General features: G+C 44.7%; 3 protein-coding genes across 11 annotated transcripts; 2 read left to right on the top strand and 1 right to left on the bottom strand.

Annotated features, from left to right (window-relative positions):
• Positions 1-1,863: 1,863 nt before the first annotated feature.
• Positions 1,864-11,584, bottom strand: LOC120643713. Of its 7 annotated transcripts, none has more exons than XM_039920167.1 (18): positions 11,294-11,584; positions 10,869-10,951; positions 10,665-10,784; positions 10,416-10,564; positions 9,582-9,854; positions 9,294-9,430; positions 5,404-5,534; positions 5,295-5,315; positions 4,874-4,963; positions 4,719-4,757; positions 4,579-4,644; positions 4,359-4,481; positions 4,142-4,266; positions 3,883-4,066; positions 3,290-3,381; positions 3,030-3,160; positions 2,419-2,460; positions 1,864-2,325 (listed from the first exon to the last, which is right to left on the bottom strand). In XM_039920167.1, exons 2-18 carry the CDS (start codon positions 10,939-10,941, stop codon positions 2,247-2,249), a joined length of 1,875 nt encoding a protein of 624 aa, XP_039776101.1. In that variant the 5' UTR covers positions 10,942-10,951; positions 11,294-11,584; the 3' UTR covers positions 1,864-2,246. The 7 variants fall into 7 exon arrangements, with proteins under 7 accessions (XP_039776101.1, XP_039776114.1, XP_039776132.1 ...); XM_039920180.1 differs by having other exon boundaries at positions 10,437-10,564; XM_039920198.1 differs by having other exon boundaries at positions 10,470-10,564.
• On the top strand, positions 11,583-13,670 carry LOC120643743 (ubiquitin-like protein ATG12; the record flags this gene model as incomplete). The annotated part of the gene is made up of 5 exons (XM_039920218.1): positions 11,583-11,805; positions 11,910-11,968; positions 12,452-12,520; positions 12,604-12,666; positions 13,353-13,670. Coding segments are annotated over 5 exons (474 nt in total), but the record flags the coding sequence as incomplete, so codon positions are not given.
• A 444-nt stretch (positions 13,671-14,114) lies between these two features.
• Positions 14,115-17,482, top strand: LOC120643683 (replication protein A 70 kDa DNA-binding subunit A-like). Of its 3 annotated transcripts, none has more exons than XM_039920136.1 (2): positions 14,115-14,595; positions 15,477-17,482. In XM_039920136.1, exons 1-2 carry the CDS (start codon positions 14,318-14,320, stop codon positions 17,158-17,160), a joined length of 1,962 nt encoding a protein of 653 aa, XP_039776070.1. In that variant the 5' UTR covers positions 14,115-14,317; the 3' UTR covers positions 17,161-17,482. The 3 variants fall into 3 exon arrangements, with proteins under 3 accessions (XP_039776070.1, XP_039776083.1, XP_039776074.1); XM_039920149.1 differs by lacking the exon at positions 14,115-14,595 and adding an exon at positions 14,623-15,046; XM_039920140.1 differs by lacking the exon at positions 14,115-14,595 and adding an exon at positions 14,623-15,115.
• Positions 17,483-17,510: the final 28 nt, after the last annotated feature.

Genomic DNA, 17,510 nt, shown 5'->3' with positions numbered 1-17,510 from the left:
GCCCGCGTCGTCGTCCGGGCACCGCACGTGAGGCGCTGAGCGCCGCGTGAGCCCCGCCACGAACGGGTGGCGGTGCCAGTGGCAGGGCCTTCTCGATGGCTTTGCTCGATCTGGCCCTGGGTTTCCATCCACGATCCATCCATCATCCCTTTGCGTGCGTGGTGCCAGCATTATTGCGGGCGAAAAGTTGCTTACTACTGCTACAGTCGCGGCGGCAAGATAAGGGCACCCCGACTGCAATACTATTCTGCAGGCAGTGTTCCCCACCCTGGCCGAGCCTGACCGGCCAGTGACCATTTTCTGTGTACGTTTTGCATGTGGCGCCTGACCTGATCCCGTGGCACGTTGCGGCGGTGAATACTATCTACTCCTACTCTAGGCTGTGTTTAGTTCCACTGAAATGCACTGTAGCGCGGGGGGAAATATACTGTAGCGCACTGTAGTTCTTTTCGTTTGATTGTGGTAGATATTGTCCTACCATGACCTAACTAGGCTGAAAAGATTCGTCTCGCAACGTACATCAAAACTATGCAATTAGTTTTTTTATTTACCTATATTTAGTACTCCATGCATATGTCATTTGCTACATTTAATGTTTTGATGTGATGGAGATGTGATGTTTTTGTGAGGGTTTTTGTGAGAACTGAACACAGCCCTAGATGGGTTTGCCAGTATTGAGAAGGAGGCTGCCCGGCACGTATTTCCTCGTTCCTGCACACGGCACGACGGCGATGGTGATCGAGAACTGAAAAGCAGGCGATCGAAAAGCATGTCCGGGTCTGCTTGCCTCGACCCCGGAACGAAGTCTGATGATGGAGAAGGTTGTAGTAGTTATAAACTGCAACCAGTGCACGGAGCAAGACGGCGGGGTAAAAACTGCCATGGAGACAGAGGGGAGCAGCTAGTGAGCACACAGAGGCTACGGGGAGCTCAAGCTCATGATCATGTGTGTCCACGGTGCAGCACACGTGGACAACCTAGGAATCCGATATTTTCGCAGAGGCAAAGTGGTTAAACTAGTGTCACGCGCAGCCTGACGGCTCGACATGTTAATTGCCCGATTATTCGCGGTTCAGTGCCCGTGCTTTGACGAGGCACCCTCTGACACGACGCCTCGGGATAAGCGGCCCTGCAACGTGGCCGCGGGCGTACGAGCGCGGCTAAACAAATCGGGGAGGAGGTCGGTGTAGATTCTCGCTGCAGGCTGCGGCCTGCGGGTTGATTAGTAGTTTCTAGTTTAACTAAGCGCCCGTTTTGTGCGGTAGTGTAGCATTTCTGCTGCGAAGGGGATCCGATGCAGGGATGTAGCGGCCTGATTTTGTGTTTGGCAATGTCAGATCCCGCGACAGCATTTCTCGTACCAGGTGTTTAACTAACCCCTATCTACCGGCTCTGCAGCTGCGCAGCTGACCGGGTCAGGTGAGCATCAGTTCATACTAGGCAGGACTGCCCCCGCGTCAGAGATGCACACGCTTCAGTTTGCTGGTGAAAGATTCCGTTAGCGACCAATCGATACGACGGAGCGAGACACAGATGTTCAGTTTGCTGGCCTGAGTGTTTTTTTTTGAAGGATGCCCGAGTGATTTTCTGCTGATCATCTACATCTAGACACAGCTCAAAGTGTCTTCCCGCAAAAAATAAAAATGTCTATGGTTATAAATAAAACTGTTTGTCGTTGGAGAAACCAGCCATTCGGGTACTACGTACTTCTGATCGATCCACTTATTAACCAACGATATCTTGTTTACCAATCCTGCACTTTATTACCAATCCTGTACTTTATTATATGGTGATGTTCGGCGGGATTATGATGTTAAACCAATAATCAGTGAACATTGTGCATACAGTCACAAACACAAGGCATAAATAATCTTTTTCAGAGTTCTCAGAATCAATCAATTAAGACTACCACCAGTAGTGGGTTCTCACGCCATTATCAGATTTATATTTACAGACAAACCAATTAATGATAGAACCATAAATAAGGCCATTGAAGTCCTCACATGATAACCACAGGGGAAAAAAAACATTCAGGTCGCATCCATTTCCCAGAGAGTATGTGCTGACTCAGGATGTATGTCACATGCAAATATGCAAATCACGCAGGCCAGTTGAAACATGGTAGAGGTCGAACCATGTTACATCTTTCACCAGGGAGTTGAAATTAACAAGCAATTCAACAATACACGCTAGGACCCTGACAACCAGCTCAGGAGGATCAGGACTTGTGCATCGATGATGATAATTCAATGCTTTCTCCTGTGTTCGAAAACAAAGGGCGGGGCAAGGGAAGGATACCACCAATATGGCCCAGGCACAGAAAATCTGATGTCCAATAAAATGTATTAATGAAAATCACTGAATTATTTGTGTGAAACAAACCAAGAAAATGGTATTGACGTGTCAAATAATACCTACCTATTTGGATCACCATCTTCGTTAATCTTAGCAGCAGCAGACCTACGCATAAATAAAAATTAGTTGTCATCAAATAATTCAGATACTTGCTTAACCAAAACATATAGATTTGGTCACTCAATCAAGCAGCTTAGCATTGCAACTTAACTAAGGATATGGCTAATGTGGCTGATGATGCTCAGTTATTAAGCCAACATCATACATAGCTTGGGAGAATTTACAGCAAGACTATGGATATCAACAAAACCCCTTTATGAAGAGGATCGAAATCATGCAAGATCAGTTCAAATCAAATGATTTATGTTCAAACAGCACTGAATGGTATATTGAAGCAAATGCTTGACATTGCACATGAGCATCAAACTAAGCAATAACAACCAAGACACATGAGCATCAAACTAAGTAATAACAACCAAGATAGAACAGCCATCTGACCCTGATTAATCAATTTTCAGTTCATTGTACTAATGCAAAAAAATTCAAGTAGAAAATATGGGAACGGTCACAACTCACAAGTCGTCGATAAGTATAGTGCACTAGTGCAGTCCCCTTAAACCATAATATTATGTACATGAATGTACCAAAAAAAACTACATAAATGAAAGGCATACCCTTTTCTATCAAAGTACTTCAATTGCTCCAGAATTATATGTCTTGGTAGATAAGGAGTTCTTTTCGCACCATAGAAGTTCATGCCAATGAAATTCCCACAAAGATCAATAAGGGGGCCTCCAATCCCAGCCTTAAAAAAAGAAAGAAAGTAACACACGTGAGGATGAGATTTTTAGTGCAATAAAGATGTAATGTATTAAATTATTCAAATTCTGATGCAACAACTAATTCCACCACAAGAGAAACCACTGCAGTGTACCTTGGTGATCTTACAAGTAGAGATTCCATGCTCTTCGCTGACAAGATTGCTTGAATTGTCAGTCAGCACCCCAATTGTTGCCATGAGTTTTCCTGTTTTTTTTTTCTCGAACACGCAGGAGAGCTGCGTATCTTTGTATTAAGAGAGAATAAGAGTAGTCCAAATACATAGAACACTCTACACCTGGGACCAGAGTGAGGAGCGTGCAGATCTAAAAAAGACTATTACAAAAAACATACAAAGTTGGGACCAGACCACATCCAAACCAGCTAATGGGCATGCCTTTCCCCCAACTCAAGGCTTAGGGCAGCGAGCCTCTTAGCCCCTGAGAATTGCCAAAGGTGTGATTCCTCCTTGAAGGCTTGCACCGCGACCTGTAGGTTTGGAGACGCTCCCTCGAAAACACATGCATTCCTATGCTTCCAAATGGTCCAGGCTCCGAGGATGCACAAAGAATTAAACCCCTTCCTGTGTTGTTTCTGAAGTTTCCTCTCAGCTTTTTTCCACCAATCAGCAAAGCTAACCGTCCTTGTTGGTGTTAAGCGAGCCAGGTTTAATGGCTGCAAAATGGCAAACCAGAATTGCCACTTTTCCTGTTTCAAAGGTACGCCCTATAGCTACTACCTCATTGGGAGGATAAACTGCCTTCTCAAAGTGGAGTTTTGCTATTCGACGACAGTGGAAATTCCTGATGCTGACAACAGCAATATTATAATGTAAATTATGATGTTGCAGTTTCCCTGTGGCATGTTTCTTATTTGGAAGTAACACACGAATCTGCAATGAATGACAAAATGATAATTAAAATATGAAATAAACAAGCAGGGGTATAGAATAATTTGCAGTACAAACCTTCAAGCTGCGATTAATCTCGTTTTTATTAGCAAATCTAACCAAACTCGCTGATGTCAGGATTCTAGTGATGGATTTGTGGCGGCCTATAAGTACACCAGTGCAAACAAAAAACCTAGTTTCTCCTACAAAGATCATTGTTGCAATCATGGTATTGAAATTAAAATAAAAGAAGTAAACATGGAAAAGTGACATGATCTTATAACAGCAAAATCACCACGGAATGAAGCAAGTGAGACAACACTTAAAGATGTGTCTAAAGCAACTTTTTTTGGGAGCCTGCTGTTCCACACGTCTCTTCCGAATTCCTCCTCAAAATTTCTACACAACTCCATGTCTCCTGGTTGAAGAATCATAGAACAACAATTGAGTGTGCTAGAAAAGACTAGACATGTGCAACAGAAGAATGGTCAGCAGAAGCAAAAGCAATAACTCACCATCAAGCATTTTTGGCAGGGGATAACCACGGGATAGTAGATCATTAGTAAAAGCCTTCATGAATTCTGGTGCAACAAGGTGAAGTGATTAATGACTATGGTTAACTAATGGCTTGCAAAACTGAAGGCAAATTACTCACCATTATCCGGCAATGGTGAACCCGATAATTCACTGGTGTCTGGTGCAACAAGGTGAATCAGTAATGACCATGTATTAGTAATACTCAATAACAGTATAACAAAATATCAGCAATGATAATCTAACAGCATCAGAAGTGACCCAGCTTTGATTCACCTTGTGATGATTCGCTTTCTGAATCACTTGTAGAGGATACAGAAGACTTCTGATTCGTTTCTGGGCTCTTGTCACTTCCTATACCTTTTCCTTTTTGATGGTGAGGGGAGACATAAGCTTAATTAGTACATTCTCATACAACATGTCAGCATAGAGGGCAGTTGGCACATACGATATTTGTTACTATAACAATATAAGTACTGGTATTTTTTAATAGTTTTGGTATTCCATACTGCAAAACATTATTTCTTAAACTCTTAGTCACTAATACTTATCCACCTTTTCACTTCTGTTCACATGTATACATATTGCATAAAGAGATAATAACTGAGGGTGGTTTAATCATTTGAATGCCTTCTTGGTCTATGCATAAGTTAAAATACAGAATAAATTTATGGACAGAGGGCATCACGAAATGCACCTTGCGCCACTGGTGAAGAACCTACAAACGTTCACTAAATTAAACTTAATAAAGGTGTGTTTCACAACAGCACACATTAGCAGTCTTCACAAGTAACTACTATTCTCACCTTCTGAATTAAGAACAACAGGAGTTGAAGATTTACATATCTCACTTGTGCTTCTTTCAATTTGGTTATCATGTCCTTGCTTGATCTTCATAGTAGCCCTTAAGCTGAATGCTTGCCGCAACACAGACGTGCTGTTTCCAAAGGAAAATACACCATGGAACATATCTAAGCTAGGCAAAACGATACAGTTCTAATTAAAAAAAAAGATACAGTTCTACATATTTTCTTTCTCATGAGATTACCGATAAAGCTAGTAAACACTGTTACCATTTTCACTAGAATCCAACACGACAGTCTAATCAAACTTGAATGCTAAACTGTTTAGGTGATTATGGGCTGACTCACCACCCAACAGGTTTCAGCAAAAACAATGCTCCAAATACTGTATGTAAGTAGAATTACTAAGGGGAGAAAACAGGTGCTAGAACCATGCTCAGTCCCTCAAAGGCTCAAACAGCCCAGCTCGCAGGAATTGTAACAGTCCAAAAATTAGAATTCAAATAAACAAATTTTCTTACACGTGGCCCCCACATGTCAGTCTCTCCCTCCCCTCTCCCATACTTCTTTCTGTTCTGCACGTCGCAGTAATGGCACCGACGCTCCCGAAGCCTCCCCGCGGTGTCGTTGCCGTCGTGGAGGCCGATCCCGGTTTTCCGGCCGTCGGTGACACCGCCAAGTCGCCCACGACGTCTCCCGAGCTCGCCACCTGCCTTCACTCTCGTTCACGCTCCCGTTCCGCTCCTTCTCCTCCCTGCATTCGCCATGGACGGCGTTTGAAGCAGTTCGCGCTCGCCGGCCCGATTCGCGAGCTCCGCTCCACGGAATTCAAATCCACCGCAACCAAAGCTCGACAACCTTCCTAGCTTCCTCCTCGACCCCTCCTTCGCGAGCCTCATCGACCAAATCGCCGGGAACCGAAGCTTTTCCGGCCGCCAGCCATTAAAGCCGGCCGAGCTCCATTCCGCCGTCGAACTCCTACCTCCGGTCCCCGTTCTCTTCGCCCAGCAGCTCAAATCGACCTTAGGTGAGCCACTGGTGCTCATGCTCTCCACGTTCCTTCGCGTTCGCGAGGTTTCCACGCTCATTTCGCGCCATGCCGCCGTCGGCCACCGTGTTCACGCCGCCGCACGCCGGCGCCACGCTTGCGCCGCCCCCCTGCCACCCTTGCACGCGCACCAGAGCCGCCTGGGTGCGCTATTGCTCGCGCCGCCCCGCCCCGCCGTCGCCTGAGCCACCGCCGCCGGTCCGAGCCGCGCCGCCGCCTCCTCTGCTTAGCGCCGCCGCCGCTAGGGTTCGCCGAGCCGGCCGCCCTGCCGCCTAGGGCTACGCGCGCGCGGGCCCCACCACCGAGCCGCTGCCGCGCGCCGCCGTGCGGGCCGCCGCCAGTCGCCGCAGACCGCTCGGCCTGCGCCTGGGCGCCGCCGCGCGCCACGGCGTGCGTTGCCGGGCGGGGAAGAAGCCCCTCCCACTGACCAGTGGGACCCGCTGGTCAGTGGGGTAAGGGGGGGAGTTTTCTTTATTTTATGTTTTGTTTTTGGCTGAACTTTATAAATTCCATATAAATTCAAGGAAAAATGCGAAAAATATGAAATAAATTTTGTTGGATTTGTTAGAGTAAGATCTATAGAGGAAAAATATCCACAGTGGAAAAATGACCTTTTTACCTCTGCAATAATTTAGATTGTATTTAGTCTTGCTTAATTAATTTCTATAGATCTGTTAATCTAAAAATTATGAAGTTTTTGCAGTAGCTTACTTTAAACATGAGTGATCCACCATAAAATTTTTATGCTCATAGGACCTAGTTTAGTATATGAATATAATATGTAACCAAACTTAATTATGTGTATAGGTATAATAATATTTATATTACATGTAGGTTTTTATACAAGCTATAAGAGGCAAATAATAATGTCTTTGCTAGTCATATTTTGTTTTATAGTAAATCATGCTCTAATTGATAATTTGGCCTTTAATTGTTTCTAGCACTTAGGGTTAAAGTTAGTTATCACCATACTTGCATCCTTTTGAGTAAATTGTTAAATTGTTTAATGTTTATCATCTAATGGCAAAGTCATGTTGGCATTTACTCGTTGTATCATATGCATGACAGTTACTCATTGTTTCATATGCATACATATAGAATCCGCGACCGAGGAAGTCGTATACGAGGTGATCGCGGAGCCGCAGGAGCAGACGGAGCCAGTTCCGCAGGAGTTTCGTGACGATCCGGCCCAAGGCCCAGTGGACACTAGCTCTGAGCAGCAGCCCGCAGGCAAGCCCCGGAGCATAACCTACTATTTTAACTTATGAAATGTATATATATATTTACTTGATTATGCATTAAGTTTCTAGGCATTGGATGAAACCCTAGTTGCATGATTCCTAGGTTCCATTGGTCGGAATACTAGTATGTGTATATCGTTATCCTTGCCATGCTAAAAACAGAATTCGGTAGAAGTCGAGTAATTTCCTGTTACTCGCGAGATATAGGATGTCGTTATGGTTTGATTATGGAATGTTGGATTATGGAGGAAAGGAAAAGAATTGGAGACCGGACGGGAACTGTCTAGCCCCGTCTGTGTCGGTTAAGGACCGTACCGTTGTCGGCCCTGCTGATCATGTTTGAATTGTACTAACCGCATACCGGGAGTAGGAGGTAGTCGAAACCGGTAAACCGAGTACTGCCTTGTTTCGAAAGTACAGAACTTCATCACCACCCCTTAGGGCGAGTCGGGTAGTCGCGGAGAATTGGGATGCATATGTTTACTTTTGGTGGTCTCTCGTTGAGCCCGGCTGACTATATGTAGGTGGGGCGGTTCTGTAGTTTGAAGCGGGGAGGGGAATGGTTGGTCCGTATGGTCCGACGGGGCTAATACGTGCCGTGTTGGTTAGGTCCACCTTGCAATGTTAAATCGTATCGATTCGCCGTCAGTCGCTCTCGGACATGAGCACCTTGATCCCCGAGTCACATCGTAGTAAGATTATGGCAGTGAATGAGATGATCAGTATAATTGTACCTAATCAATTGTTTTTCCACACTGATTGGTATAGATATGCAAACTATAGAAAATAGGTATCATTCCTAATCTTGAGCTAAAATATTGAAACTAAGGACTCACTCTTAATTGCTTTTCCGCAAAACAACCCACAGCCAGAAAGCCATGCATGTCTAGATAATGGGCTATGTATACCCATAGTCGGGTAAGTCTTGCGGAGTATTAGTATACTCAGGGTTGTGGCTCAAACTATTTCAGGTCAGGATGAGATCAACTTCTGTCCTTGTTGTGCTAAGTTTATCCAGCTTGGAGCGGATGGTTGGGAGGTGGCTGGGCCAGATGTTTAGACTTGCTAGTTATCAAATCACACACCCGTGGGCTGAGTGTGTGATTCGATACGGTGTATCGTGTATTATAGACGTCAAGTTTCTATATTGGACGTTGTTTTAAAATAAAGTTGCTCTTGTATATTATTTATGTATTCAAACCAGGTTTGTAGAACTTAATGTACGCTACTCGGTATTATAATCGTATTCATACGTACTTGTCATGTTGTACTGCCTGCGCTCACCTTCGTGTGGGACTACTGGTGTTTGTTTCGATCGGAATGTCGGTTTCGAAAGGACTGTCAAATTAAACCGTTAAGCCAAATGTGCCTGATGTGTTCAAATGATGGCCATTTAGCTTAATTTGAGTTTTAATTTGGCGGTTCTGTCACAGGAATACTCATAGACAGTGCAACAGCATCCGTCTTGACTCTTGAGTTATGCGTTTCAGAGTAGATCTGAGACTAGTAGTTACTGGTTGGGCTTCGAACTTAGGTTTTCTGTGCCCGGCCTAAATCCTGGTCCCACCTCTGTTTGAACAAGAATGAAGTTATAGCAAACATACCCAGGTAACCAAAATGGTACAACCGAATCAAGAATTGTTTCCCTTGGTAGGAATAGAGTCCCTTCATTATTCACAAGAGACATGTTCATGCCAACAAAGTTTCCCTCAGAGTCGACAAGGGGACCTCCAATACCAAACTGTCAAAAAAGGGAAAAGAAAGGGCGATGCTAAACCTATAGCACAAAATAAAGCCCACAAGAAAATGAATTTTTCATAGCCAATCATATCACAACACAATTATTTGTTTCCACAATTTCAAGAGAATAAGGAGAGAAATCAGCAGTGCACCTCAGGAATAATACACGTGGACATAATAAGCTTTTGACCATAAAGTTCATTTGATTTGTTAGTCACTACCCCAGTAGAGGACATTATTTTTCCTGTACTGTTGCAACATATAGCTGTTACAGTGTTATTATATCCAACTTCCCCGGGCTGATCCAGACTTGCTTCTTTAAAAACATGGAAAGGGCCCAAGCCGATACCAACAATATTGTAGTCAAAATCAACTGATAGCAAGGACCCCCATATCATTTGCCCATTTGGAAGGCTCACATGAATCTGCAATCATAAACCAAGACAACAGGTTACAGAATTATCACCAATACCTTAAACAGACTACCAATCTTTCAATACTGAAACAGCGTCGCGGTCCTGGCCAGGGAGATGGGCCACGTAGCCCGGAAAACATCGGCCGTCGGATCGCGATCCGACGGCCAGGAATAGATAGGGACGTAAATTTTGCAAAAAACCCCCGAGCTTTATTAAAATGAACACGGAGTCCATCAATTTAATGGAAAACCCCTCGGGCTTCGTGGAGCCTTACTTTACGAAAAAATCCCTAAACTTTTAGTAATCGTGCCGTACTCCGTGAATTTTGTAAAAAAAACCCTGGACTTTGTTAAAATGATTCTGAAGTCCATCAATTTTATGAAAAACCCATTGAACTTTTTCAGTAATCGACCGGTACTCCGTCGACGCCAAATTTACCAAATAACCCACGCAGCCTACCAATTTTACGAAAATCCCCCCGGACTTTTTGCAGTTCAATTTTTTAAAATAAACCTGAACTGGAGGGCATATTTCTGCGCGGCAACGCCGCGCAATGTTCTAGTGCAGTACCGAAAAATTGGGAGAACCAACCGACATATCCCTATTAATCTTTCTGCCACCTTCCTTAGATCTAATCGCAGTTGCTGAAGTCACAAAACGACTACCATATGCGTCACTTTGGATAACAAGGCCTGTGTATTGATATTGTTCATGATCTCCTGCACAAGATTTTAATTTCAGTTTTGGAAATGATCATTATTATAGAAAGCTAAAACTGATGATCAAATGCAAATATAGGAAGCCAGTTTGTATTATTACCAATGAATGACAGTGAGACAACACTTTCAGATAATTTTTGCACAACTTCTGTATGCAGTTCTACCTCGGCATCAAGGCTGTCAAATTCCTTGTGAGATGAATCATCCAGATCAAAATTTCCTAGTAAAGGAGAGGCTGTTGTTATATAACAAGTTGTGTAAATATATGAAATAAAAGGGTGAAACAACAACACACTTATCATACCATGACTTTTGTTAGCTTTCTGCTTCTCATTTGAGCTAGATGAGTAATCACCTTCACCTCTTCGCTTTGACATATTTTCAACACTGAAGCAAAAGGAACAAAATCCAAATACTAAGCCATCAGTATCAATTCCACCTTTTTCACTTAGAACGAGACTTTTATGAAATAACAAAAATATTATAAGTTAAGGTGGAAATTATTCTAGCTTCAGATAAAAATATGTTCCAAGAAAACAGATAATATAACAGAAAATAATTCATCTCAATATAGTTGCAAACAAATATTTGAACATCAGTAGCAAACGATTCAACACTAATCATTAGGTACAGATGATTATAATGCATGGACAGAAGATTTAATACCACGAACTAGAAAGGAATCAAGTATTCAAGAAAGGTAGGAATTGAAGGGGAGTGGTGGAGTACCGGCGTTGGAAGCAGGCGACGCGCTGCGCTCCTGCGTGGCGGACACTCGGCGTCCTTGCCCTAGCCCCTGGGCCTCAGAGCCGGCGTCCTGCGCTGGGAAGGGGAGGAGGAGGGTCCGAGTGGAAGGAGGAGGCGGCACCGGGGCGAGGGCGCGAGGCGCTGGCGCGGTGGCGCCTGGCGACCGTCGCGTCGTCGCACGTCGGGGCCTCCCTCAGGGGAAGCAGCACTGCCGAGGGGATCGATTCCGGGAGCGAGACATTGAGCCCATGACCCGTTGCTCGATTTCTGAGTCACCTTGGGCCTAGACGCTCCGAGATCGACCAGTAATAGGCCCAAAACTCCAAATCGAGTTCCGATAGACTCGAGAGAAGCTTCTCAAAAAAAAAAAAAAAAAAATAGACTCGAGAGAAATCAGAGCTGCTTGCGATTTCCGAGCTGTGCTGCCTCTTGCCTTCGCCGTTGCCATCGACGAAAAACACCGGCTCCTCGTCAAAAAAAGGTGGATCAAAAAGGTTGTTGCAACTCCGGCCGCCATTCTATGCCTTGCGAGTTGCTATCTTCTTCCCCACCTTCTAATCTTTCCTGTTCTGACCTCTCTAATGCTACGGGATTGCAGCGGTGGTGCACGTGCGGTCGACGGGCGATGCCCCGATACTGAAGCAATCCAAATTCAAGGTGCGAGTTCCGTCTCCTCGTCGTCCCTCTCCTTGTTTCCGCTTGCAACTCAAGATCTGTTCTACTCCCCGTATAACTGGAAGTTAGGGTTTCATGCTTTAGTCTCTAGAAGATCGCGATTTCACAATTGGGAACTTTTCTATCTTAAATCCGAACCCATTTCATGCCGTGAGAAGGGTAGAACACTAGATTCATATATTTCATGCAATGCTTGTGAAGTACTTGCAACACAGTTGCTTACATGCTGCATATTGATATAATTTATTTTTCTATTTTCAGAAGTAGTGAAATCAGAATTTCTCGGTCGTAGTTCTATAGACACATCACCCCCCCCCCCATTTAACTTAGGAAACCTTTAGTTGATTCACTAAATCCTGCCATCGTTTGCTATTGCTGCGGACTGTCCCTGAAATTGGCTTAAGGGGTTCTCCTTATTTTCATACAATGAACTTGATTAGGCTGTTTTTTGTGTATTCCTACCAGATTTCGGGACGAGATAAATTTTTTAAGGTCATTGAGTTTCTTCGCCGACAACTTCATCAGGATACACTGGTAGGAACAAGACTGTCAGTTATTTGAGAATTTAATCTGTGACATGCTGGAATTTAACTAACTGTTGTCTGTGTTGCCAACAGTTTGTCTATATCAACAGTGCATTTTCGCCAAACCCAGACGAACTGGTAATTGACTTATATAACGTAAGATTCTTACTTAAAATGTACTTACACCAATTTTTCTTGTATCTTTACTCGAAAATTGATGTCTCTGCATATGTTCTGTTTGAGAGGCTGGCTCCATATGTTTTCGTATCACTTTGTTACAACATCTAATAGTTCTTGACTTTCCTTTAGTAGTTTGTTTCCATATATGTTCAAAGATGTATATCAGAAAAACTTAATCACATGAGTTTTCATCTAGAAACATTGGCGTCTATAGAGCCCTGGTATTACATTCCTGTCTGCCAATGTCTATCAGAACAACTTAATCACATAAGTTTTCATCTAGAAACAGTGATGACCATAGAGTCCTGGCAATATGCATTCCTGCCTGCCAGATTGATGCCTATCACAATTACCGAATGATTTCATGATTTCGGATAGGTTACTTATGCAAACAACAATCACTGCGTTCGGCAGGCTGGAGCTGGAGTGCTGTGAGAGAAAAATACTGTTAACTGGCTGGTGGCTGGAGGCTGGAGCTGGAGGGATGTGAGAGTGAAATATTGTAGCGCTGGAGCCTCATCCACCAGCCGAACGCAGGGAATGACCACCGACCACCATAAAGTGCCGGCCTTGATTGTACTTACTATTTTTTAGATTTCTTCTGTCCATGTGACATACAGACCAGAAAAAAGGTGGCTAACTTCGTATCTTTGACACTGCAGAACTTTGGAATTGATGGGAAACTGGTGGTAAATTATGCTTTATCAGCAGCATGGGGCTAAACTTGCTGCATGAGCAAAGAGATAATAGAGACCCTGAAAATTATCCATGGCAATTGTAAATCACATCCAGTTTTTGTGCTAATGAGTCTGTAAATCTAAATTTGTAAAAGTTATTATTCACATGTCACCATCACCCAAATGTATTTCTCCTGTAAACGATTCCACCCGTATCGTTCATCACGTTGCACCACAGCCCGTGCTCGTGCATGTGGCTGTCTGGATTGGTGGATTGGAAGGACTGTTCTAACGACTTCATTATGTCGACCCCATTTGTCCATGAAATGTGGTGGTTGTTTCTGAAACTGGGGCTCTAGGGTTCTCTTGAGTTTGGAAGAGGTACTCTTTTAGCTGGCTGAGAATTCGAAATCGATCGATTCCTTGGGCTCTGGCTAGAACAGTGTATTTGTCAGAGTTTTTTTTAGGGGATTTGTCAGAGTTGATTGCCATCAAAGTTCCGTTCAAGATTTGTAGCATGTGACGACGAGACGTGATCTTTTTTTTTTGAGAAACAAAAAACGAGACGTGCAGTCTCCGTCTGCGGCCCAGCCCATTCACCCAGCCAGTTCATTTCGCACCAGCCCAGGAAAGCGTGCGGCCTGCGGACCCGTGCCAGGCTGCCAGCGCAATAGCAGCCGTTCGATGCCCGTCCTAACCCCGATCCAACGGCAACTTCTATCCATGAGCGTGGGAGTCTTCCTCGGGAAGAAGCCGCGACGGCATCAAACCGCCCTCCCCGTCTCCCGTGCTGCTGCCCCTCCATTTCTTACCCCCACCTCGAACACTCGAACGTTCGGATCAAATTTCCTCTTCGCCTTCGTCCCGCACCCTTGCCGAGTACATACAGCTGCTCCCACGGATCGAGGCGGGGAAGGGGAGGAGGAGGCTAGGGTCGCTGCGAGCTCGCGATGGCGGCGGCGAGGCTGACCCCCAACGCCGTGACGGCGACGCTGGCGGGGGACGTCAACCTCAAGCCGGTGGTGCAGGTCGTCGACCTCCGGAGCATCGCGGTCACCGGCCCCCCGGGTGCCGGGCCCAGGTTCCGCGCCATCATCTCCGACGGCGTCGCCACGACGCAGGCACTGTTCGCCGCGCAGCTCTGCGACCTCGCGCGCTCCGGCCTCGTCCGCCGCGGTGCGATCGTGCAGCTCCTCGACTACATCGTCAACGACGTCCGTGGCAGGAGGTATCTCTCTCTCTGCAGCCCTTCCCCTCCCACTCGACTGAGTCGCGTGCGCTTTGGTGGGGTTTGGTTTAGGGTTCACGCCCGCGCGCCGTATGGAATTGGATTGTAATTTTATCTGGTTGTAATTTTGTGCTTGTTAGATCTGTGTAGTTGGTTCGTGCGAGTTGCATTCGGTTGTTGGCTTGGCCTGCAGTCCGGATTATTCTAGCGGTAGTTTTTGAAAGGGTTTTGTTTCTGCAGCTATGTATTCACGGACCTAATGTTAGTCGATCTGTTTTGGCCAGAATTTTATTAATGATTATGAACTGTGTTGCTGATTGAATTGAGCTTATACTTAGCCTCTAATTTTTTTTGTCAGAATAGGCTAATATGGGATAACAGCTATGTTCCTAACCAAATTGGTCCTCAACAGCCTTGAATTGAATGGAATTTTCTTCGTCATGATATAAAGGTAGCATGCCTGTGCTTTGGTAGATCTGGCCGTGCACCTGATGGTCAGTGTTCACTGATATATGGTGAGGTATTGTCCTATGTGTCAGATTGGTGCCTTCATTTTGTTATGCTCAAATATTTCCTAGGCAGCTGCCATGTCCACGTAGTTTCCATTTTATTGATCCTGTCATGGGTTGGGATTTGATCATTGTAGTTTACTTCTCACGCCATGGCTGTGCACAGCGATTCAGACTTCTATTGTCTGATTTGGTTAGTTTGTAGTTTGCGCCTTTCAGCTTAGCGATACCAGTTAAGGAGTATTTGCAGGGGTTACAATTTGTGGTTGACTAGCCTTTTTTTTGCTGTGGTAATTTATTTCTTGTTCTCTGTAAAGCTGTATAAGTTATTTCTTGCACATTATGATAAGCTGATTGGTTGCAATCTCACAGGGCTATGGTCATTCTTAACATGGAAGTTCTTGTTCCAGAGTGTGAGATTATTGGAAATCCAGTATTGCCTCCTGAGTCTGGGGTTTCTATTTCAAATTCCATGAGAGCAGACCAGTTTAATAGCGCGCCTGGTTCAACAGCAAGGAGTACTTTGACCACAGTAACAAGGTCCAATGAAAATACTCCAGTAATCCAGCGACCGATGACAGGGAACCCTTCGAACATGATCCCTAGGCCAAGTGACAATGCACAGGTCTTCCAACCAACAGTACAGCCATCATATCGCCCTGCACCCAATTACAGAAACCACGGCACAATCATGAAAAACGATGCTCCCGCTAGAATAATCCCCATATCTGCACTAAATCCTTATCAGGGCCGCTGGGCTATCAAGGCTCGAGTTACTGCCAAGGGAGAGATCCGCCGGTATCATAATACAAAAGGTGACGGCAAAGTGTTCTCTTTTGACCTGCTTGATTCTGATGGTGGTGAGATACGGGCTACATGTTTCAATGCTCTTGTTGATCGCTTCTATGAAGCTGTGGAAATTGGTAAGGTCTATGTGGTATCAAGAGGAAGCTTGAAACCTGCAAAAAAGGACTACAACCATCTGAATAGTGAGTGGGAAATTTTCTTGGAATCTCAGTCAACCATTGAACTTTGTCCTGATGAGAACAGCTCCATTCCTGCCATGCGGTTTACCTTCACATCGATTGATAAAATTGAAGATTCAGAGAACAATGCTATTGTTGATGTCATTGGTGTCGTTACATCTGTCAACCCTAGTGCCACAATACAGAGGAAAAATGGCATGGAAACTCAGAAAAGGACCATTACCCTGAAGGATATGTCTGGTCGAAGTGTTGAGGTTACCATGTGGGGTGACTTCTGCAACAGAGAAGGCTTGCAGCTGCAAGAAATGGTCGAACGTGGGGCCTTTCCTGTGCTGGCTGTTAAGGCTGGAAGAGTGAATGATTACAGTGGTAAGTCTGTTGGCACAATTTCTTCATCTCAACTCCTCATAAACTCTGATCTTGCTGAAGCTCATAACCTTAGGCAGTGGTTTGATTGTGGAGGAAGAGATGCTTCTAGTCAGTCCATATCCAGGGATTTCACTCCAGCAGCATCAAGGAATGAGATCCGAAAGACAGTAGCACAGATAAAGGATGATGGTCTTGGAATGGGGGACAAACCTGATTGGGTCACAGTGAAGGCTACTGTTGTATTTTTCAAGACCGACTCCTTCTGCTACACAGCTTGCCCCAACGTGATTGGAGACAGGCAATGCAGTAAGAAGGTGACAAAGTCTGACTCAGGCAACTGGCTCTGTGACAAGTGCAACCAAGAGTTTACAGAGTGTGATTACAGGTACCTCCTACAGTTACAGATCCAAGATCACACGGGAACAGCTTGGGCAACAGCATTCCAAGAGCCTGGGGAGGAGCTACTCGGTTGCTCGGCGCGAGAACTCTACATGTTCAAAGAGAACGAGGATCCACGCTACACAGATGTTTTGCTCCAAGGCTTGTACCGGCAGTATCTGCTGAGGCTGAAAGTGAAAGAAGAAACATACGGAGACGAGAGACGAGTGAAGAACACTGTGTTCAAGGTGGAGAGGATTGATCCTTCGGCTGAGAGTAAATTTCTGCTTGATCACATTTCAAGGTTGACAGGATCATATTAACAGCTTCATTCTACATCTAGCAACTGATGGTCGTCCATGTGTTGCACTTCTGATAGGTGTGGTAGTATCAGTAGCTCACTCTTACATTCCCATCGCCCGACCGGTGGTTTCTTTGGCTAATTGTATCTTTATTCATTCAGTACTCTTGTTCTGTAGATTTTTTATGTTTTGTGTCTCAGCTGCTTACAATGTGATTTCCTGTTTAACTAAACAGCCTTCTTGTAACTGCAGTTTCTCTGAAAGTTTTGTTTTGTAAAGGTACTTCGGACAACTTAGTTTGGTATAATTTCATGCAATAGAACATCAATATGTCTCCCAAGAATCTGTTCACTTACTTCACTCTTCCCTGC

The sequence above is a fragment of the Panicum virgatum genome, chromosome 1K (genome assembly GCF_016808335.1).
Source record: "Panicum virgatum strain AP13 chromosome 1K, P.virgatum_v5, whole genome shotgun sequence".
NCBI lineage: Eukaryota > Viridiplantae > Streptophyta > Magnoliopsida > Poales > Poaceae > Panicum > Panicum virgatum.
The sequence above is the reverse complement of the archived record's forward strand: the minus strand, read 5'-3'. Positions and strand labels throughout refer to the sequence as shown.

Excerpts from the sequence above, each read along its gene's own strand:
- LOC120643683 (XM_039920136.1), top strand. The coding sequence starts at position 14,318 with ATGGCGGCGGCGAGGCTGACCCCCAACGCCGTGACGGCGACGCTGGCG. Across the intron at positions 14,596-15,476 it reads AACGACGTCCGTGGCAGGAG|GGCTATGGTCATTCTTAACA; the intron begins GTATCTCTCTCT and ends GCAATCTCACAG.
- LOC120643713 (XM_039920167.1), bottom strand. The coding sequence starts at position 10,941 with ATGTCAAAGCGAAGAGGTGAAGGTGATTACTCATCTAGCTCAAATGAG. Across the intron at positions 10,565-10,664 it reads TGTCTCACTGTCATTCATTG|GAGATCATGAACAATATCAA; the intron begins GTAATAATACAA and ends AATCTTGTGCAG. Across the intron at positions 2,461-3,029 it reads AAGTACTTTGATAGAAAAGG|GTCTGCTGCTGCTAAGATTA; the intron begins GTATGCCTTTCA and ends ATTTATGCGTAG.